This window comes from Tupaia chinensis, unplaced genomic scaffold (genome assembly GCF_000334495.1).
Source record: "Tupaia chinensis unplaced genomic scaffold, TupChi_1.0 Scaffold000289_1, whole genome shotgun sequence".
Lineage (NCBI taxonomy): Eukaryota > Metazoa > Chordata > Mammalia > Scandentia > Tupaiidae > Tupaia > Tupaia belangeri.
In genome coordinates this window covers 1,473,368-1,491,473 of record NW_006159774.1, presented here as the reverse complement: position 1 = coordinate 1,491,473, position 18,106 = coordinate 1,473,368, and the positions used below count along the sequence as shown (strand labels likewise).

The 18,106-nt window shown below is 41.2% G+C and overlaps 1 protein-coding gene across 1 annotated transcript in view; it reads right to left on the bottom strand.

Annotated features, from left to right (window-relative positions):
• Positions 1–205: 205 nt before the first annotated feature.
• The window catches only part of LOC102468452 (N-acetyllactosaminide alpha-1,3-galactosyltransferase-like), an 18,935-nt gene continuing 1,034 nt past the window's right edge, over positions 206–18,106 (bottom strand). The window contains exons 2-6 of the mRNA XM_006150489.2: positions 16,486–16,571; positions 15,250–15,282; positions 12,423–12,470; positions 7,772–7,906; positions 206–1,093 (exon numbers count right to left, since the gene is read on the bottom strand). Of these exons, the coding sequence (XP_006150551.1) occupies positions 400–1,093; positions 7,772–7,906; positions 12,423–12,470; positions 15,250–15,282; positions 16,486–16,565 (990 nt within the window). The 5' untranslated portion in view covers positions 16,566–16,571 and the 3' untranslated portion in view covers positions 206–399. The remainder of the gene's footprint in view (positions 1,094–7,771; positions 7,907–12,422; positions 12,471–15,249; positions 15,283–16,485; positions 16,572–18,106) is intronic.

The following is an 18,106-nucleotide window of genomic DNA, read 5'->3' as shown; positions in this document are numbered from 1 at the left end:
CCCCACAACCTCTGTCCCTATGCAATATGAGAAATATACATCTACTCAGGTGTGTTAAAAAATACATATCTACTTGGACTTGTTAAAGTAGTTCAGGCCTTACATTCTTATGATGGAATCTATCTTGTTCAATATTGTTTCTTCAACATTCACACAAAATATGAAATTACTCTATCTCCATTTGATTCTAGTATGGTCACTTTATCACTACTGTATTCTGTGCTGTGTAAATCAAAATGAACATGAGGAAAGATGCCCGTTTGCTGTGTGGATGAGCTTGTCATTTTGTAAGTGCAAAGATTTTGGAGGTACTCATTTTCTACAGAATAAGACAAGTTTATAAAGAATAAGATAAAATGATACTTTTGAATTCAGAAACATGAAGGAAGAACTATGAAATTATGTAGTTCCTCTAAGAAGTTCGTAATATTTCTTACTCCAGGTCATTTTGATATGTTTAACATGAAGAGTCTTGGGCCGTTGTAAATCCCAGCAGTATTCTGGTGATAAGATTTTAGTGGGTTTATGGAGAAAAAAATACTTGTTTAAGTGGCTTTCATCATGCCACAGCGCTTCAATGTTATTTTTCTTGTCTTCCATGATTCCTTTGGAGCACTCATTGACAATACTGAGGACCTGAATGGGAGTGCCCCCAAACACAGCTGCATGGTAGTAAAAGTCCCCCTGACCCTTCGGTATATATGCTTCTGATAAATTATTTCTCTCATAAGGCACTGCCACAGGTGCTACATCATACCAATAAGTGTGTAACTGAGCCACCGATTCTCCCAGAGTCTCCAACCCGTATTTGTTCTTGAAGACTTGATCCACATCCATGCAGAAGAGGAAGTCAACTTCATACTGGATGTGACTGACGATATGCTCACTGATTGTTTTCATCCGCATCATGCTGATATCCTGCCATCTTCTCTCTCGTTTAATTTCAAAAACTTTGAATGTCCGAAGGCGACCCAGAGGTACCCAAGATACCTTAGAGAAGTCATCTACCATGATATAAATGATGACTTTCTGGCCAACCATAAAATACTTATCAGCAGATAACAAAAATGGTTGCAAGTAGAACTCAAGATAGCTGTGAAATAAATAAAAAGTGATTAGGTGGGTCTCTGTGAGTTTTAGTGAGATACATACTATTTTTTAAATATTTTTAAAAGGATTATTAATTTAATTTGTATTTATTACTCTTTTTCAATTTGACCAAGAGAGAGACAGAGACACACACACACACACAGAAAGCAAGGCACTAGGTCTGGGACTTGAGTTGCGGTCGACCATGTGGGAGTCCAGTGCCTTAACTACCACACCACTGCTGAGTGCAGCTTACCCTACTGTACTTACTACTAAGCACTGAATATAGATATGCCTCTTAGGTTGCATTTAAGTACTATGGAAGAAAGCAGAAGTATCTACCTCTTCTCTCCCTGGCAGTTTCACGGATCAGAGAGTAGAAGAGAAGTTCTTCATTAAAGAAGATGAGAAACTTGGTACGATCAGAAAACAGCAGAGCCCAGATCAAAAGGAGAGCCAGAATTTTCGGGGTTATCAGAGCAATGGGACTTTGGGTTTGAGGTTGTAGTTGGGAAAGGTCATTGCAGGAAGAAGTTACCATTTAGCTTGCCTTCTAGTCGTCAGGCATCACACAAAATCAGAGGTGGCAGAGTCAGTATCCACTGTCTGCGTATTATTATTATTATTATTATTATTATTATTATTATTTTACCTTGTGGCCCTTACCATACTGCTAGAACAGCTGGACTGGAAAACAGTATGTTTTCATTTTGGGTCTCTTAAGATTCACAGAGTTATATGTGGCCTTGAGTAATTTCAGAGAAGAAAAGGTAATCATATGTGGCACAGCTACAAATACTGTTCGTATGAGGAGCCTTCAAAAAGTTCATGAGCATGCACGTTATGGAAACATGTATACATTTCAAAAATTTTTTGTGTCAAAATAAACTTGGACTTTAATTTCACTTTTCAACTACTTTTTTGAAGTACCCTCACATAGTCCTTAAAAATAAATGCTAAATATTGACCTAACTTTTAAGAAATGTAGCAGACTAGAAGTCAGGAGGAAACTCTCTAGTTTAGAAGGCTAAAATTATTAGACAAATTATGGAAAATATCACTTACTATAATTTACTGAGCTGGAAGCTAGCAACTCAAATCCAAGGAAGTTCAATATAGCCACATTTTTTTATGGTTAGTGCTTTTGTGTCGTGTTCAGAAATCTCTGCCTCCTTAAGGGAGTGACAATATTCTACATTTTCTTCTAGTAGATTTATCATTTTATCTTTCCCATTGAGGTCTATTATCCATTGGAATTAATTCTTTTGTATGTTGTGATATAGAGTGTATTGAATTTTTTTTGATTTTATAAAAACCTTTCTACTTTAGAATAATCTTCAATTTACAGAAAATTTTCAAATATATGTTAGCAAGCTCCCATATACACTTTAACAGCAATATCTTATGTAACCATTGTATACTTGTAAAAACCAGGAATTTATTAGTGGTAACTTACTATTAACTAAACTACAGATTTTATTTAGATTTCACTGGCTCTCTCCAATGACCATTTTAGTTTTCAGGATCTAACCCAGGACACATAGTGCATTTAATTACAATGTGCCCAGCATGTTTTCCAAGTTGCCAGGTCTCAGACTTGAATTTCAGTTGCCCATGTGGGATCCAGCAACTTTAATCACCATATTTCTGGCTGGCCCTTATTGATTCTATTTTTTAAGTTAATTAATTTTAGGGGACCAGCAGATAGTATAGTGGTTACATCGCTGGGCTCCCATGTGGCCAACCATGGTTTCGAGTCCTGGACCCAGTGGCTTGAAAAGCATGCCGGACATATGTGCGTGCATGCCCAAGACCCTGGGAAGAGAATAGAGGAGAAGGGATTGCAGCACAACCATCTCCCTGAGAGGTGATTTCTCACTTTCCCTCTCACTGCTTCTCTCTCTGGTGAGCACACATCCCCTAAGGCAAAAACCTCTAAAAAAGTAATAATTAATTTTATAATTTATTAACATTTAATTATTGTAAGTCTTTGTGGAGTACAATATGATTTTCAAAGCATGACGAATGTGTTAATTAAATCAAGGATATTCTCATATTCATCATCTTAAACAAAGGACATTATGTGTTTTTTTATTATATGTTTCACTTAACTCCACTGTAATCTTTCTTTTTATTTTTTTTAATACCAGAGGTGCATGCCTGTTAGAAAGAGAGAAAGCATCTCCACAATGGGCCCTGGTCATGCAGAATTTCCCTTTCCTCTATTTCTCCTTCCCCTCAGGATTCTGGGCATGCATGAACATGCGCCTGGAGTAGCAGCTGCCAGGGCTAGGATGTGAACTGCAGACAGCCATGTAGGATCTGTCTCCCACAATATAGCACTTAACCACTGTACCATGGGGTTGGCCATTATTTATCTCTGCTCTTAGCTTTATTGCTTCCTTTTCTCCTGCTTGCTGTAGGTTTACTTTGCTCTTCTTTATGTAAAGTAGAAAGTTTGGTTATTGATGAGATCTTTATTCTTTTTTTTCCTTTTATTCACAAGAGAGTATGTACACATGAGAGAGAGATGAAAATCCTCTGTAGGATCTAATCATACTTCTAACCACTATTGCCTTCTTCCAAGTTCTACAGCCTGCCAGATCTGGACACTTGAGCACATGTCTGGCATGTTTCAGGCTGACCAGGCTGGGAATTTGAGCTGTGATTTTCCTGTGGGATCTGGTGTTCCTTAAGCATACATCACCAGTGGCCAATGGAACCGACCCCTTTATTCTTTTCAGTGTAGGTACTTACAGCTATAAATTCCCCTCTCAACACTTCTTTTGCTGCATACATGTTGGCAATCAGTTTTGGCCCAGGATTCAAACCATAGTTGGCCAGGTGGGATCCAGCTTCCTTTGCACAGCGCTTAACTGCTGCACCATGGCACCAGCCTAGCGATTGTGATTTGGCAATCAAAACCATGTAATGGTTTTGTTCATCTCAAACTGTTTTCTGATTTTTCTTATGATATATTCTTTACCCCACTAGGTGTTAGAGAATATGCTTAATTTCCAAATATTTGAGAACTTTCCAAATTTTTCTTTGTAATTGATTTTTTAAGGTTACTTTATTTGGATTTTTAATTCATGATAGTGCTTACATGTGAGAGAGAGAATAAAAAAAATCTCCCCCTCCCCCCAATTGGGACTGTTTATGCTGTAGTTAATTTTAAATTTCATTCCATTGTAGTCATAGAAGAAACTTGGTGTCCTTTCAACTTTTAAAACTTTAGTAAGTGGGCCAGCAGGTGGTGAAGTAGTTAAGGCACTGGACTCCCACGTGGCTGGCCGACCACAGTTGGAGTCTAGGACCCTGCTGCTTGAAACTGATGCCGGGTTAGTGTGTATGCACGTTCAAAATCCCAGGATGAGAATGGAGGAGAAGGGATTACAGGTGGCCATCTCCCCGGGGGTGATTTTTCATTTTCCCTCTCACTGTCTCTCACCAGCAAGCACATGCACTCTATAGCAAATACCCTGACAAAATATTTTCAGTAAGACTTTTGTGTCCTAAAATATGGTCAATTCTATAGAATGTTTCACATGCACTTGAGAAGAATGTATATTGAGGGAGTTGAGTGTTTTGAGTGGATTGTCCTCCATGTGTTCGTTATAGCACTGAATACATATGTTAGGAAGGAACTGTGTGAAGGACCAAAAGGAGTAGCTCTGCTAAAACATGACATTCTTAAAAGTCAGATGACCTTGGTCAAGGAGAAATGCTATGAGTAGGTGTAACTCTGCTCAGCAACACCACTAGCGAGGATTGGGATACCTAAGTGGATATAATTATGGTCTATCTATGCCATTATATTTCACCACCCCAGGTAAAGCGTCATTGGTTGAAGTTCTCCAGGGTTCTTCAACTTAGTTTGAACATTCAGTGCATCCTTGGAGGTTTGTAGATATATATATATATATATACACATTTATATACATGTATATACACATATGTATATGTGTGTATATGTGTATATATATATGTGTGTGTGTGTGTATCCTATTTGATGTGTTCTTCAAAATTTCATCCAAAATTTACATTTGGCAAATAATATTCAAAATTAAATGTTTGATTTGAAATATTTCCCAGTTTCACTGGAAATAAAACTATTTTTTAATCCATATTTGTTGTTTTCATAGGGTTTCAGAATTCAGGAGGTCAATGTGTAATGGTTGTATTAATCCATCTTTAAATGTAAGTTTTTCATTGTAAGTTTTTTAGGAGTCTACCTTAATGGTTCTGATTTTCTATTTCATTAGTAATTAAGAATTGGCTTTTCTTTCAAGATTACTGGATGATTTCATGCATTCTTTTTATGTTTTTTGCGTTATAAATGGTTGCCAGAAAATATAGCATCAAAATTCTACTAGTAGGCTGGCCACAAGGTACAGCAGTTGAGCACTGTAAAGAGGAAGCCAGATCCCACATGGCCAACCATGGTTTGAATCCTGGACCAGTGGCAACATACCATCCACATATGTACTAGTGCCAAGGGCCCTGACAGGGTGGAGAAATGGAAGAAAAAGTATTGCACCATGACCAGGCCCCACTGGGGGTGTTTTTTCTTTCTTTTCTTCTTTCTTTTTTTCTTCTTTTTTTTTTGGAGAGATTTTTGCTATAGGGCACGTGCGCTCGCCAGACAGACAGAGAGAGACATAGAGACAGAAAGCGAGAAGTCACCTCCCAGAGGGCATGGCCACGCCACAATCCCTTCTCCTCCATTCTCCTCTTGGGATCTTGGGCACGCACGCACATGCGCCCGGCGTGAGTTTTGAGCCACCAGGTCCAGGATGTGAACCGCGATCGACTACATGGGAGTCCAGCGACATAGCCATTACGCTAACTGCTGGTTCCCTTTTCTTTTATTCTTTTCCTTTCTCTTCCGTTTGCGTGTGTGGCCTTCTAGCACTAATTTTTTTTATTATTATTATTAGATAATTACAGTCATCAGGACCAGCAGTTGGCATAATGGCTATGTCGCTGGACTCCCATCTAGTCGACTGCAGTTGGAGTCCTGGACCTGATGGCTTAAACTCACACTGAGTGCATGTGCGTGCGCACCCAAGATCCTGAGAGGAGAATGGAGGAGAAAGGATTGCAGCATGGCCATCCCCCTGGGGGCTGATTTCTTGCTTTCTGTCTCTGTCTTTGAGCACATGTGCACATGTGCTCTAAAGCAAAAACCTCTAAAAAAAAAAAAAAAAAGATAATTACAGTTACCTTGTTTTGTTGTATATATTTTTTTTCTTTTTTCTTTTTTTTTTAAGTTTTTGAGTGGTTTTTGCTATCAGGTGCGTGCGTTTGCCGGACAGACAGAGACAGAGAGATAGAAAGTGAGAAATCACCCCCCAGGGGGGGTGGCCACGCCCTAATCCCTTCTCCTCCATTCTCCTCTCAGGATTTTGGGCACGCACGCACATGACATGCGCCCGGCGTGAGTTTAAGCCACCAGGTCCGGGACTCGAACCACCCATGGCTGACTACGTGGGAGTCCAGCGACATAGCTATTACTCTAACTGCTGGTCCCTTGTTTTGTTGTATATTGAACCAATGTTCCTGGGAGGGGCCAATCAGCACAATAAAGTAAGTTAATCTGGGGACCAGCAGGTGGCATGATGATTAAGGACACTGGACTCCCACCTGGCTGACCATGATTCAAGTCCCAGACCTGGCAGCTTGCTTTCTCACTTTCTCTCTCTCTCTCTCTCTCTCACTCTGTCTCTTTCTGGTAAAATTAAACTAAATAAATAAAGTTAAATAAAATAATTCTTTAGAAGAAAAAAGCAAAGTAAGTTCATCTGAAAGTAATTTATGATTTGGGAAAAAGATGGGAAATAGCAAAATACTGGGTTGAGCCCAGTGTAAAGGCACTAAAGAATGGCTGGATCATTCTCCTTCCTTCTTGTGAAGGAAGAGAGAGTATTTAAAACCGTGGACTGGCCTCATAGCATGATGGTTAAGGGAGCTGGATTCTGCATGGCCAACTGTGGTTTGAATCCTGGCCCAATGCTTAAAAAACACTCTGAGAAGGTATACATGTGTGCCTGAAATCCTGCCAGGATGGAGAAGTGGCTATGGAACAGTGGTTTGACTGTGTCCCATTAGCATGTATTTAAAATATAGTTTAGATGGGGTCAGCAGGTGGCATGGTGGTTAAGGTGCTGGACACCCACATGGCTGACTACAGTTTGAGTCCTAGACCTGGCGACTTGCTTTTCTACTTTCTCTCTTTCTCTGGTCAAATAATAACAATAATAAATAAAATTAAACAGTTCTTAGGATCAGCAGATAGCATAATGGTTACGTCATTGGACTCCCACATAGCCCAACACAGTTCCAGTCCAAGACACAGTGACTTGCTTTCTCTGTGTGTGTTTCTGTTTCTCTGGTTAATGTACATGCCCTTTGGCAACAGGGAAAAAAAAAAAAAGTAAAAGATTGGTAAGTTTTAGGAAGTGAAGTTAACATTGGTAGAGAACTTAAAATCAGATAATAGAAAATAAACCGAGGGATTAGAATGTTTTTTAAGTGGACCAAATAGGTAATAGTATTTAGAATTATGGCAGGAATTAACCTAGGAATATAATTATTAAGTGGAATTTATGAGGGACTTCATTAAATTTTCTCCCATTTTCTATAACAACAACAACAAAAGATATTTAATGTCATTACCTACCTTCCCACAGCAAACACAGTCAACCCCACAGTGATATTATGATTTTCATAATAGTTTTCCAAGACTGTCTCATCGTACGTGCCATGCCACACAACTGGAGCTGCCCATGTCGTAACAGACAAATTGGAGCGTACACTGTAAGAAGGACATGGCATTTTTGAACAAAATAAATTGTAATAAACAGACATTTGTGACTCACAAAGCTTATGTCTGATTGCAGCATCCCTTTACATCTAATCCAAAGCTTTGATTGTTATGATAAACAACAAAAACTGTGTATCTGAAATGGCCAGATCACTCCAAAAGTACACTTACAGGTTAGTTATATTTGACTCCAAGATCTTTGAGGACACATAGTTAAAATGTCTCCCATCATCTAATATATTTTGAAGGCCATATTTTTTAAAAAGAAACTTTCTAGTTTTTATCATCTGAAATTTTACTAGTGCTCACATTGCTGTATACTGTAGGAATCAACTTTGTCAGAACTCTAGAAAATGGTCAGAGCAACTGAGTACAAGTTAAACCTTTTATACTTTCAAAAACTTGTACAACAAAGTATAATCTAAAAAGATGACTTATCACGACCAGCAGATGGCATAATGGTTACATAGCTGGATTCCCACATAGTCAATCACGGTTCGAGTCCCAGACCCAGTGGCTTAAAACTCCCGACGGGCGCGTGTGTGTGTGTGTGTGTGTGTGCATAACATCCCAAGAGGAGAATGGAGGAGAAGGAATTGCAGTGTGGCCAACCCCCCGGGGGGTGATTTCTCACTTTCTCTCTGTCTTTCTCTGTTTTTGCATAGTTGCCCATTAGTAAAAAAAAAAAAATCCCTCTCTCTAAAAAAAAAAAAAAAAAGAGTGACTCATCATTGTAGGAATAATAAAGCTTTGTGGTAATTTTAACTTAGCTTGCCCTAACTCCCAGTATGGCAGTAGTATTGAAGACAGCAAACCATGTTCCAAGCATGGGGATATCTAGTTCTGGAGAGAGCAGAATGGACCTTATTTCCAAAGAATTGGGTTTGTCTGATCTGACCTGTCTGGGAGAGGGGTGGTCCCTGAAGGACTGACAAAAACACTTTATTTTCACTAACTCAGCTCACTCTCAGAGTGAAAAAGTGACCAAGCATGGGATGCTCTTTAAAAACATTTTAAAAAGAAACAAGTCTCTACCATCTTGCAAAAGATTATAAATGGAGAAAACACTAGAGATACTGAAAGCTAGAAGAAACACTAGAAAAGACACTTTGGAAAATAAGGGCTTTGACAAGCTCTGTGTATAACAGAGAATTTAGAAGTGCTTATACATGGGGACTGGCAGGTGACCGGGTGGTCATGGGTGCTGGACACCCACATGGTCGACCATAGTTCAAGTCTCTGATCTGGCAGCTTGCTTTCCCACTTCCCCTCTCTCTTTCTCTCACACTCTGTTCCTCTCTGGTCAAATATTAATTAATTAATTAATTAATTAATTAAAAAATAATTAGAAAATAATTAGAAAAGAAAGAAAGAAATGCATACACCAGTTCAGGTCAGGAGAAATGCTCAGAAAAATAAAATCTGAGAAAAGACCCTAAGTTTTCATGTCTGGGTGATATTTAGGCTCAGTGCAAGCAGGAAGTGAAGGCAAAGGCAGAGTTGTAGATAGCTGAGCTGAGCATTAAGGAAGGATCTTAACATAAAGCCAGTCTACAAAGACTGGGAGAGTTTTTCTCCTCCTCCTCCTCCTCCTTCTTCTTTCCTTTCGTCTTTCTTCCTTCCTTCCTCCCTCCCCCCCTCCCTCCCTTCTTTCTTCCTCCCTCCCTCTTCTGTCTGTCTGTCTGTCTCTCTCTCTCTCTCTCTTTTCTTCTTGTTCTCCTTTTCTTCCTTTCCCTTTCTTTCTCTCTCTCTCTCTCTCTCTCCACCTCATCATCTCCTACCCTCACTCATTTAATGAAACCTCTGTCAAACCATCAGCAGAGCACAAGCTAAAAGAGATCTCAGAGTCCAAAAAAGATAAAGAATATACTATTTTTTAAAAATATCTCTCTCTCTCTCTCTCTTTTCTTCTTGTTCTCCTTTTCTTCCTTTCCCTTTCTTTCTCTCTCTCTCTCTCTCTCTCCACCTCATCATCTCCTACCCTCACTCATTTAATGAAACCTCTGTCAAACCATCAGCAGAGCACAAGCTAAAAGAGATCTCAGAGTCCAAAAAAGATAAAGAATATACTATTTTTTAAAAATAGGTTAGATGGCACCAGCAGGTAGTATGGTGGTTAAGGTGCTGGATTCCACCATGGTTTGAGTCTTGAACCTGGTGTCTTGCTTTCTCACTTTTCCTCACTCTCTATGGTCAAATTAAAACAAAACAAAACAAAACAAAACAAACTGTTCTTGGGGCCAGCGGATGGCATAGTGGTTACATTGCTGGACTTTCGACCACAGTTTGAGTCCCAGACCCAGTGACTTCAAAATCATGCCAGGCACATGTGCATGCATGCCCAAGATCCTGGGAAGAGAATGGAAGGAAAGGGATTGCAGCATGGCCATCCCCCTGGCGGTGTGTGTGATTTCTCACTTTACCTCTCATTGTCTCTGTGTCTCTCTCCAGCAAGCACACATACTCTAAGTCAGAAACTACTAAAATAAGAAAAAAATTAAACAATTCTTAGAAAACAATAGTTTAGAAGAGGATCCAGCCTATAGGCTTGTAGTTAAGGGAATTGGACCCCACATGGCCAACTGCATTGTTTGAGTCCTGGATTCAGCAGCTTAAAAAACATGCTGGATGAATGTGTGTGTGCCCAAAATCTAGAAAGAAGGGAAAATGGAAGAGAAAAGATTGCAATGTGATCATTCCCTGTAGGGGATGATGTCTCTCTTTCTCTTCCTCTCTCTCCTGGTGGTTAAGGGCGCTGGACTCCCACATGGCCAACTGTGGTTCGAGTCCTGGACCTGGCAGCTTGCTTTCTCACTCTCTCTTTCACTCTCTCTCTCTGGTCAAATTAAAATAAATAAATAAAAAGTTAAATAAAATAATTCTTTTAAAAAAGAAATAATTGGGGACGAGCAGTTAGCGTAATGGCTATGTCACTGAACTCCCATGTAGCCAACCACGGTTCTAGTCCCAGTCCTGGTGGCTTAAACTCACACCAGGCATGTGTACTTGTGTGCCCAAGATCCCAAGAGGAGAATGGAGGAGAAGGGATTGCAGCATGGCCATCCCCCTGGGGAGTGATTTCTCGCTGTCTCTCTGTCTCTGTCTTTCTGGCGAGCGCACACGCCCTATAGCAAAAAATTACCTCTCAAAAAAGAAAAAAAAAAAAAAAGAAAAGAAATAATTGGTGTGTCTCCTATGTGCTAATTAGAGTGTTGCAATGTATGAGCAGATGAGTCATGTACCATATTACCCAGTCATGATCTTAACCTGGTGGTCTCCTTTCTAAATTATTCTTAATTATTCTTTTTTTTTCAATGATTGTTTGTTTCTTCCATGAGTGAAAGAGAGAGAGAGAGAGAAGCCCCAGGACCTTATCATCATGACCCCCAAACCCCCCTGCTTCAGCTGCCCCAGATCATGGGTATATGTGTGTCCAGCATACTCAAGGAGGTCTCCAGATGTGAACCTGGCCCCTTCCCATGGAATTCATCCTCATAGAACATCACACTTTACCACTGCACCACTGTCCAACCCCGTGCTTTCAAAATTTTACTTAGGGAAATTTTTTTTGAGAGATATTTTTGCTGTAGGGTACATGTGCTTGCCGGAGCGACAGAGAGACAGAAAGGAAGCAACCACCCAAGGGGAATGGTCACATTGCGTTCCCTTCTCCTCCAGTCTCTTGGGATTTGGGACACTCATGGACACACACCCAGAATGACTTAAAAGCTTCTGGATCTGGGACTCACACTGCAGTCAACTACATGAACATCCAGTGTCTTAACCACTATGTCACCAACTGGCCCCAATTAGGGAAATTCTTTAAAGCCTGTAGCATCAGAGTGAAAGATGGGTGGTCAGAGTGTAAAGATGGAAGCAGAGAGCAAGAAGGCTGCAGGATTAATGCATGAAGGCACGGACAGCCCACCTGTCCGGTTTGGGCTTGGGCTTTCTCATGAGTGAAGAGAGGAGAGTCAATCGAATGATCTCAGACCCACCCTCACACTTTGCCCTACCACCACTCTAGAACCTTTGAGTTATGTAAACTCTCACTAGTGCAGAATACGGGCCCAAGTGTCCAGCCCTCATGGCTTCTTGACATCTTGGCCCAAGGACAACTTGGCCACTGCTTATTTTTAAAAATGTGGTATTCTGGGGACCAGAAGATGGCCTAATGGTTATGACTCTGGATTTCCATGTAGTCAACTGTGGTTCAAGTCCCAGACCTGGTGGCTTAAACTCATGCCAGGCGTGTGAGCATGCCTGCCCAAAATCCCGAGAGGAGACTGAAGGAGAAGGGATTGAAGCGTGGCCATCTACCCAGGACGTGATCTTTTGCTTTCTGTCTCTTTGTCTCTCCGGCAAGCTCACGTGCCCTATAGAAAAACTTCTAAAAAAAAATGTAATAAAAAATGCATCTGCTCTTCAGTATTTGGATGCCAGTAGTAGTGTTGCCATCTATTAACATTTGTGGCTTAATCTCACACTTGCAAGGTTGGGTTCTTACATGGGATGAAACCAGTCTGAGAGCTGTAATTTGTCATTTCTCACCATCCTGAAAGGAAAAATAATGCAGAGTCATACTGTATCTACTAGAGGTTGAGATAATTGAATATCTATCAAATCACGGGCATGTTATAACAAGACGCAAACTTCAAAAAAAGAGTGAAATTGGGCCAGCTGGTGGTGTGGTTAAGGTGGCTAGATCCCACGTGGCTGACTGTGTGGCCAGAGTCCTGGAACCAGAGGCTTGAAAGGCATGCCAGGTACATGTGCACACATGCCCCAAATCCCTTTTATTTCCTGGTCCAGAACCACACAGCGAGACCAGTAATGTAGCCCAAGTCCTTCCTTTTTTTCTTTGCCATACATTCCGATGGAACCCTCACTGTCAGGCCAGGACACCTTTGCGGAGCCGATCCTGGGCTGTGCTAGTGTAGATGGGCAGCTGTGGAGCTCAGCTATATGTCGTCTTCGTCTCTTTGCACATGGGTAGGAGTAACCACCATATCGGGTGTATGTGGCATTCGTTCGAGCACCTGCCATTCTGACCTTCCATTGACAGTTGGCCTTTGGATGATGATACTTTGGGGTCGTCAGAAAAGTCATGATGTGTTTTTTTTATGCAAAAATGCATCGTGACTTTTTCGGTGACCCAATAGTATGTTGAATCTGCAGAACCATGAGGTTAAGGAGAACCAATAGTAATTACAGGCCTGTTTTTAGAGTACCTTAAATGCATTTGCTAGAAAACATTTTAATGAATTCCTCCTCCCAGCCTCTATTGCAGCTTGGAATGCTCCCCTCTTTCTCTAGGGATGTTCCCATTGTTTGCAGGCAGTCGAAGGTTACTGTCCTGTTGGCCATGGCTATATCTAGTGGAAATATGCTTTCTTAATATATCATATTTTTTATTTTTAGTGTTTTTAGTTTTTTAGTTTTTGTTTTTGTTTGCTATAGGGAGCATGCTTTCAATGAAGAGAGGCAGATGGGGGAAAGTGAGAAATTACTCCCCAGGGTAGACAACCACCCTACAGTACCTTCACCTTCTTCCTCCTCTTGGGATTTTTGGGCAAATGTGCACACTCACCTAGTGTGCTTCTCAGACCACAGACCTAGGGCTTTAACTGCACAGTCAGCCATGTCAGATATAGTGCCCCCAAAACCACATCACCTACTGATCTATCTCTATCTCTATCTTTTACATATTATAAATATTGGGTTTTTGCCATAGTATGTGTGCACTCACCAGACAGAGACAGAAAGAGACAGAAAGAGAGAAGTCACCCCTCACCTGGGATAATGGCCACACCGCAACCCCTTCTCCTCCATACTCTTATCAGAATTTTGGGCATGTATGCACACTCACTCAGCATGATTTTCAAGACACCAGGACCAGGACTCGAACCAAAGTTGGCCGTGTTAGAATCCAATGCCTTAACCACCATGCCACCTACCAGCCCTTATAATATACCATCTTAGTACGTGGTACAGCTCACCCAGGTATCTGGTTATGGTGTTAGTGGGATGGTATAAGTCTCAGAATCAAAGTGAGACAAGGCCCCTAGATGCTACAAGCATCAGGAGGAAATTTGCTCTTCACTATGTAGGTTCCTTTGACTAGAGTACAGAATTTGAAGACATATTCCAATATTGGATCTTACACCATCTTTGGGCAAGCTTTCCTTTCTGATGGTGTGATCTTACAGGTGGGTGTGTTTAGTTCAATCTCCTGAGGGTCTTTCCAATTCTTTACTTATGTGTGTTTTCCTAGAGCTTTAAAAGATCCAAAGATCTGGGACCAGCAGTTGGCATAATGGCTATGTGGCTGGACTCCCATGTAGTTGACTGTGGTTCGAGTCCCGGACCTGGTGACTTAAACTCACACCAGGCATGTGTGTGTGTGCATATGTGACCAAGATCCCAAGAAAAGAATGGAGGAGAAGGGATTGCAGTGTAGCCATCTCCCCTGGGGGGTGATTTCTTGCTTTTTGTCTCTCTGACTCTCTCTGTCTTTCTGGCGAGCACGCATGTCCTATAGACAAAACCTCTCTCAAAAAAAGAAAAGAAAAGAAAAGATACAAAGATCTGAGGCCAACAGGTGGCAAGAAGGTTAAGATGCTGGATCCTACGTGGTTGACTGAGCGATGTGAGTGTTAGGCCCAGTGCCTTGAAAAACACGCTGGGCCCATGTGCATGTGTGCCCAAAGTCCCGAGAGGAGAAAAGAGAAGTGATTGCAGTGTGCCATCCTCTCCCGGTAGGGGTGAGGGGATGATTTTCCACTTTTCCTCTCTCTGTCTCTGTCCCACGAGTGCACATGCCCTATAGCAAAAACTAAAAAGAAAAAGAAACATAAGTAAGTAAATAGATAAAAGATGCAAGGCTACTGGGGCCTGAGTTCTGGCTCCTGTAATGTGTTCCCTTAACCAGTTCCCACCCCTGTACCAGAGACAGCACTCTGCCAGTCTGCTCTTTCTTTGGTTCCTGGCATTCTGAACTTAAGAGAATTATCTTCGACATGTGTTTGTAAAATTGCTTGCTTGGATTTACCCTGCCAGCAGGAGCTGAGGACCACAGGTACTTCATGGCCATCCAACCAGTTTTGTCCTCAGAAAGGGAGCTCAAAGCTTATTTGTAAATGAAGACTTAACTGGGTCAGCAGATGACGTGGTGGTTAAAGGTAATTCCCACGTGACCGACCGTGGTTCGACTCCCAGACATGGTGGCTTGCTTTCTCACTTTCCCCTTCTCCTTCTCTCTCTGGTCAAATTTAAAAAATAATAATAACAAGTGGAATTAAATAAATAAATCTTTAAAAATAATGAGGACTTACCAGCAATGATGCATCCTCTGCAGTATCTTTGTGCTTAGGATGAATGAAAAGTAGTATATTACTTTTAAAGGTATATAGTTTCCACATATAATTAGGGCTAGAATCCATCAGTCTATTTTTATTAACTAATATTACCAAGCACTTCGTGAACACATATGCTGATTATAGAAACAAGTATTGAATATGATTTTTTAAAAATTAAAAGAAAAACTCTATAATTAAGATTCTTATATGCTCTATCTTAAAAAACAGCATCCACTACTGAACTCTTTGAGACACAGATAAGAGAAGCTTAATATCTTTGAATAATGAAACTTAATAATTGCCAACGAAGTCATTCTACTTGTCTCAAAAGTAGAAGGGGCAAAGGCCCTACTTGCAAAGGGCAAATACCATATATAGTGCCAGAAGTCGCCAACATTGGTGATGTTTCTTCAAAGAAGAGGTCACCGATGGGGCCAGCAGATGGCATAACGGTTACATCACTAGACTCCTACATAGCCGACCACAGTTTGAGTCTCAGACCCGGTAACTTCCAACTCACACAGGCTCATGTGCATGTGTACCCAAGGTCCTGGGAGCAGAGTGGAGGAGAAGGGATTGTGGTGTGGTCATTCCCTCTGGTGAGTGAGTTCTCACTTTCCTTCTCTCATCTCTGTCTCTCTTACTCTCCTGCAAGCACACACACTAAGGCAAAAAGACCTCTATTTTTTAAAAAAATGAAAAAAAAAAACCAAGATGCCACCCAGGCCAGCAGGTGGTGTGATGGTTAAAGGCACTAGATTCCCTTTTGATAAACCACAGTTCGAGTCCAAGACCTGGCAGGTTGTTTTCTCATTTTCTTTTTATCTCTTTCTCATGAGCAAACATACCCTATAACAAATTAAATAATAATAAATCAAATTAAATAATTCTTTTTGTAAAAAAAAGGTGATGCTACCTATTTTCAAAATTTTTCATAGCATTTACTAACATTATGTTGCCACAGTCACCGGCAGCTTAACTTAGTTACTGCCTCTTCTCACCATATGGGCCTACAAAAATTTGTTGTAGCTTTGCTCTCATTAGAATCAAAAGATTTGGATGCTGAAAGTTATATTTATGCTGATTTATTTGGGTAAGATTTGGGTTACGTATTTGGATGTTGACTAATTCAGGAGTGGGTTTTCCACATTTTTAACATCAGATCCTTAACCAAGCATCAGAATGAAATATCCACTGGCTTTATATAGTTACCTGAAATAATACTTCCTATGCAAGGCCCATAAAGACAGTAAAATCAGTAACAATAGAATTATTTTTCTTTTGTATTTCATTCTTTCCTGGGAGAAAAAGAAACAGATGAAAGTAGGTTAAATAAAGTGGATGGTGTAGGTCTCGCCCCTTAGTGTCATGGTTAAGGGAGCCAGACCCCATGTGACAGACTGCAGTGCAAATCCCAGCCCTGGTAGCTTGAACGACACACTTGATGCATATGCATGAGTGCCCCATATCCTGAGAGGGTGGAGAAATTGAACAGAAGGGATTATAGCATGATCACACCCATTGCAGGGTGACCTCCCCTCCTCTCTGTGTCTGTCTGTCTCTCACACTCTCTGGTAACCACATACACATTCTGGTAATTAAAAAGAAAATAAAAATAAAATAGAGCATGCTGAGGTGAGCTCAGGGGAAGGGCAAAGCCTGGAATGCTGTGACTTAAACCAGGTGATTCAGTAAACATCAACTAGCAATTAGGACACACTGTGCCTTGGGTGTCTGTCTTTACGCAGTTAGAGCTGAGAAGCTAGTGGGCAGAACTGCAGTAGTGGCACGCTCCGTGATGCTGGGTCCATGTGGAAAAGCCCTGGATTTGTACCCTGAGGTCTCCTTGTACATTCCAAGTACATGCACACCAGTGATGCAGACTGGCTGAGACTGGAGTGGATTGTGACATGAGCGTCCTGTTGGGGATTCCTGTTTCTCTCTCTCTTCTCTCTCTCATAGGAGAAATAACTTGAAAATAAATAGAGTTGAGGTAGCCAGCAGGCGGCATGGTGGTTGGGGCACTGTACTCCCACGTGGCCGACTGTGATTCGAGTCTTGGACCTGGCAGCTTGCTTTCTCATTTTCCCCCTCTCTCTGTCTCTCTGGTGAGTACACATGCCCTATAGCAAATTAAATAGTAATAGTAATAATAAATCATTCTTAAGAAAAACTAAATAAAATAGTTGAGTCAGTGGAGGCACTTGGTTCTATTTGAGCTAGCTGCTCAGATAGACTTAGGGTATCAGTTGGTCTTAGTTGGCCTTGATGTGAGAGAGCTTTTTTTGTTTCTCTCCCACATACTGGGGAGAGACAGACAGTGAGAAGGAAAGTGAGAAGTCATTCTCCAGGAGGGAATGGCCACTCTGCAATCCCTTCTCCATTCTCTCCCGGTTCTTAAGTGGTCTGCAATCCCTTCTCCATTCTCTTCCTGGTTCTTAAGTGGGCACACACATGTGCCAGGCGTGATTTTCAAGCCACCAGGTCCAGGACTTCAAACCTCAGTTGGCCATGTGGGAATCCAGAGTTGTAACCACTGCACCATTTGCTGGTCCCAGTGTAAGAGATCTCATGACCCTTCACTTGTCTTTTGTAAATTACAGAGGTCTTCACTTACAGACAAGAAATGTATGGAAATAGCAGATGGCATAATGGTTACATCGTTGGATTCCCACATAGCTGACCATGGTTCAAGTCCCAGACCCGGCGGCCTAAAACTCACACCTGGCAGTTGTGTGTGCGTGGCCAAAAGCCCAACAGGAAAATGGAGGAGAAGGGATTGTGGCATGGCCATCCCCACTGGGGGGTGACTTATTGCTTTCTGTCTCTATCT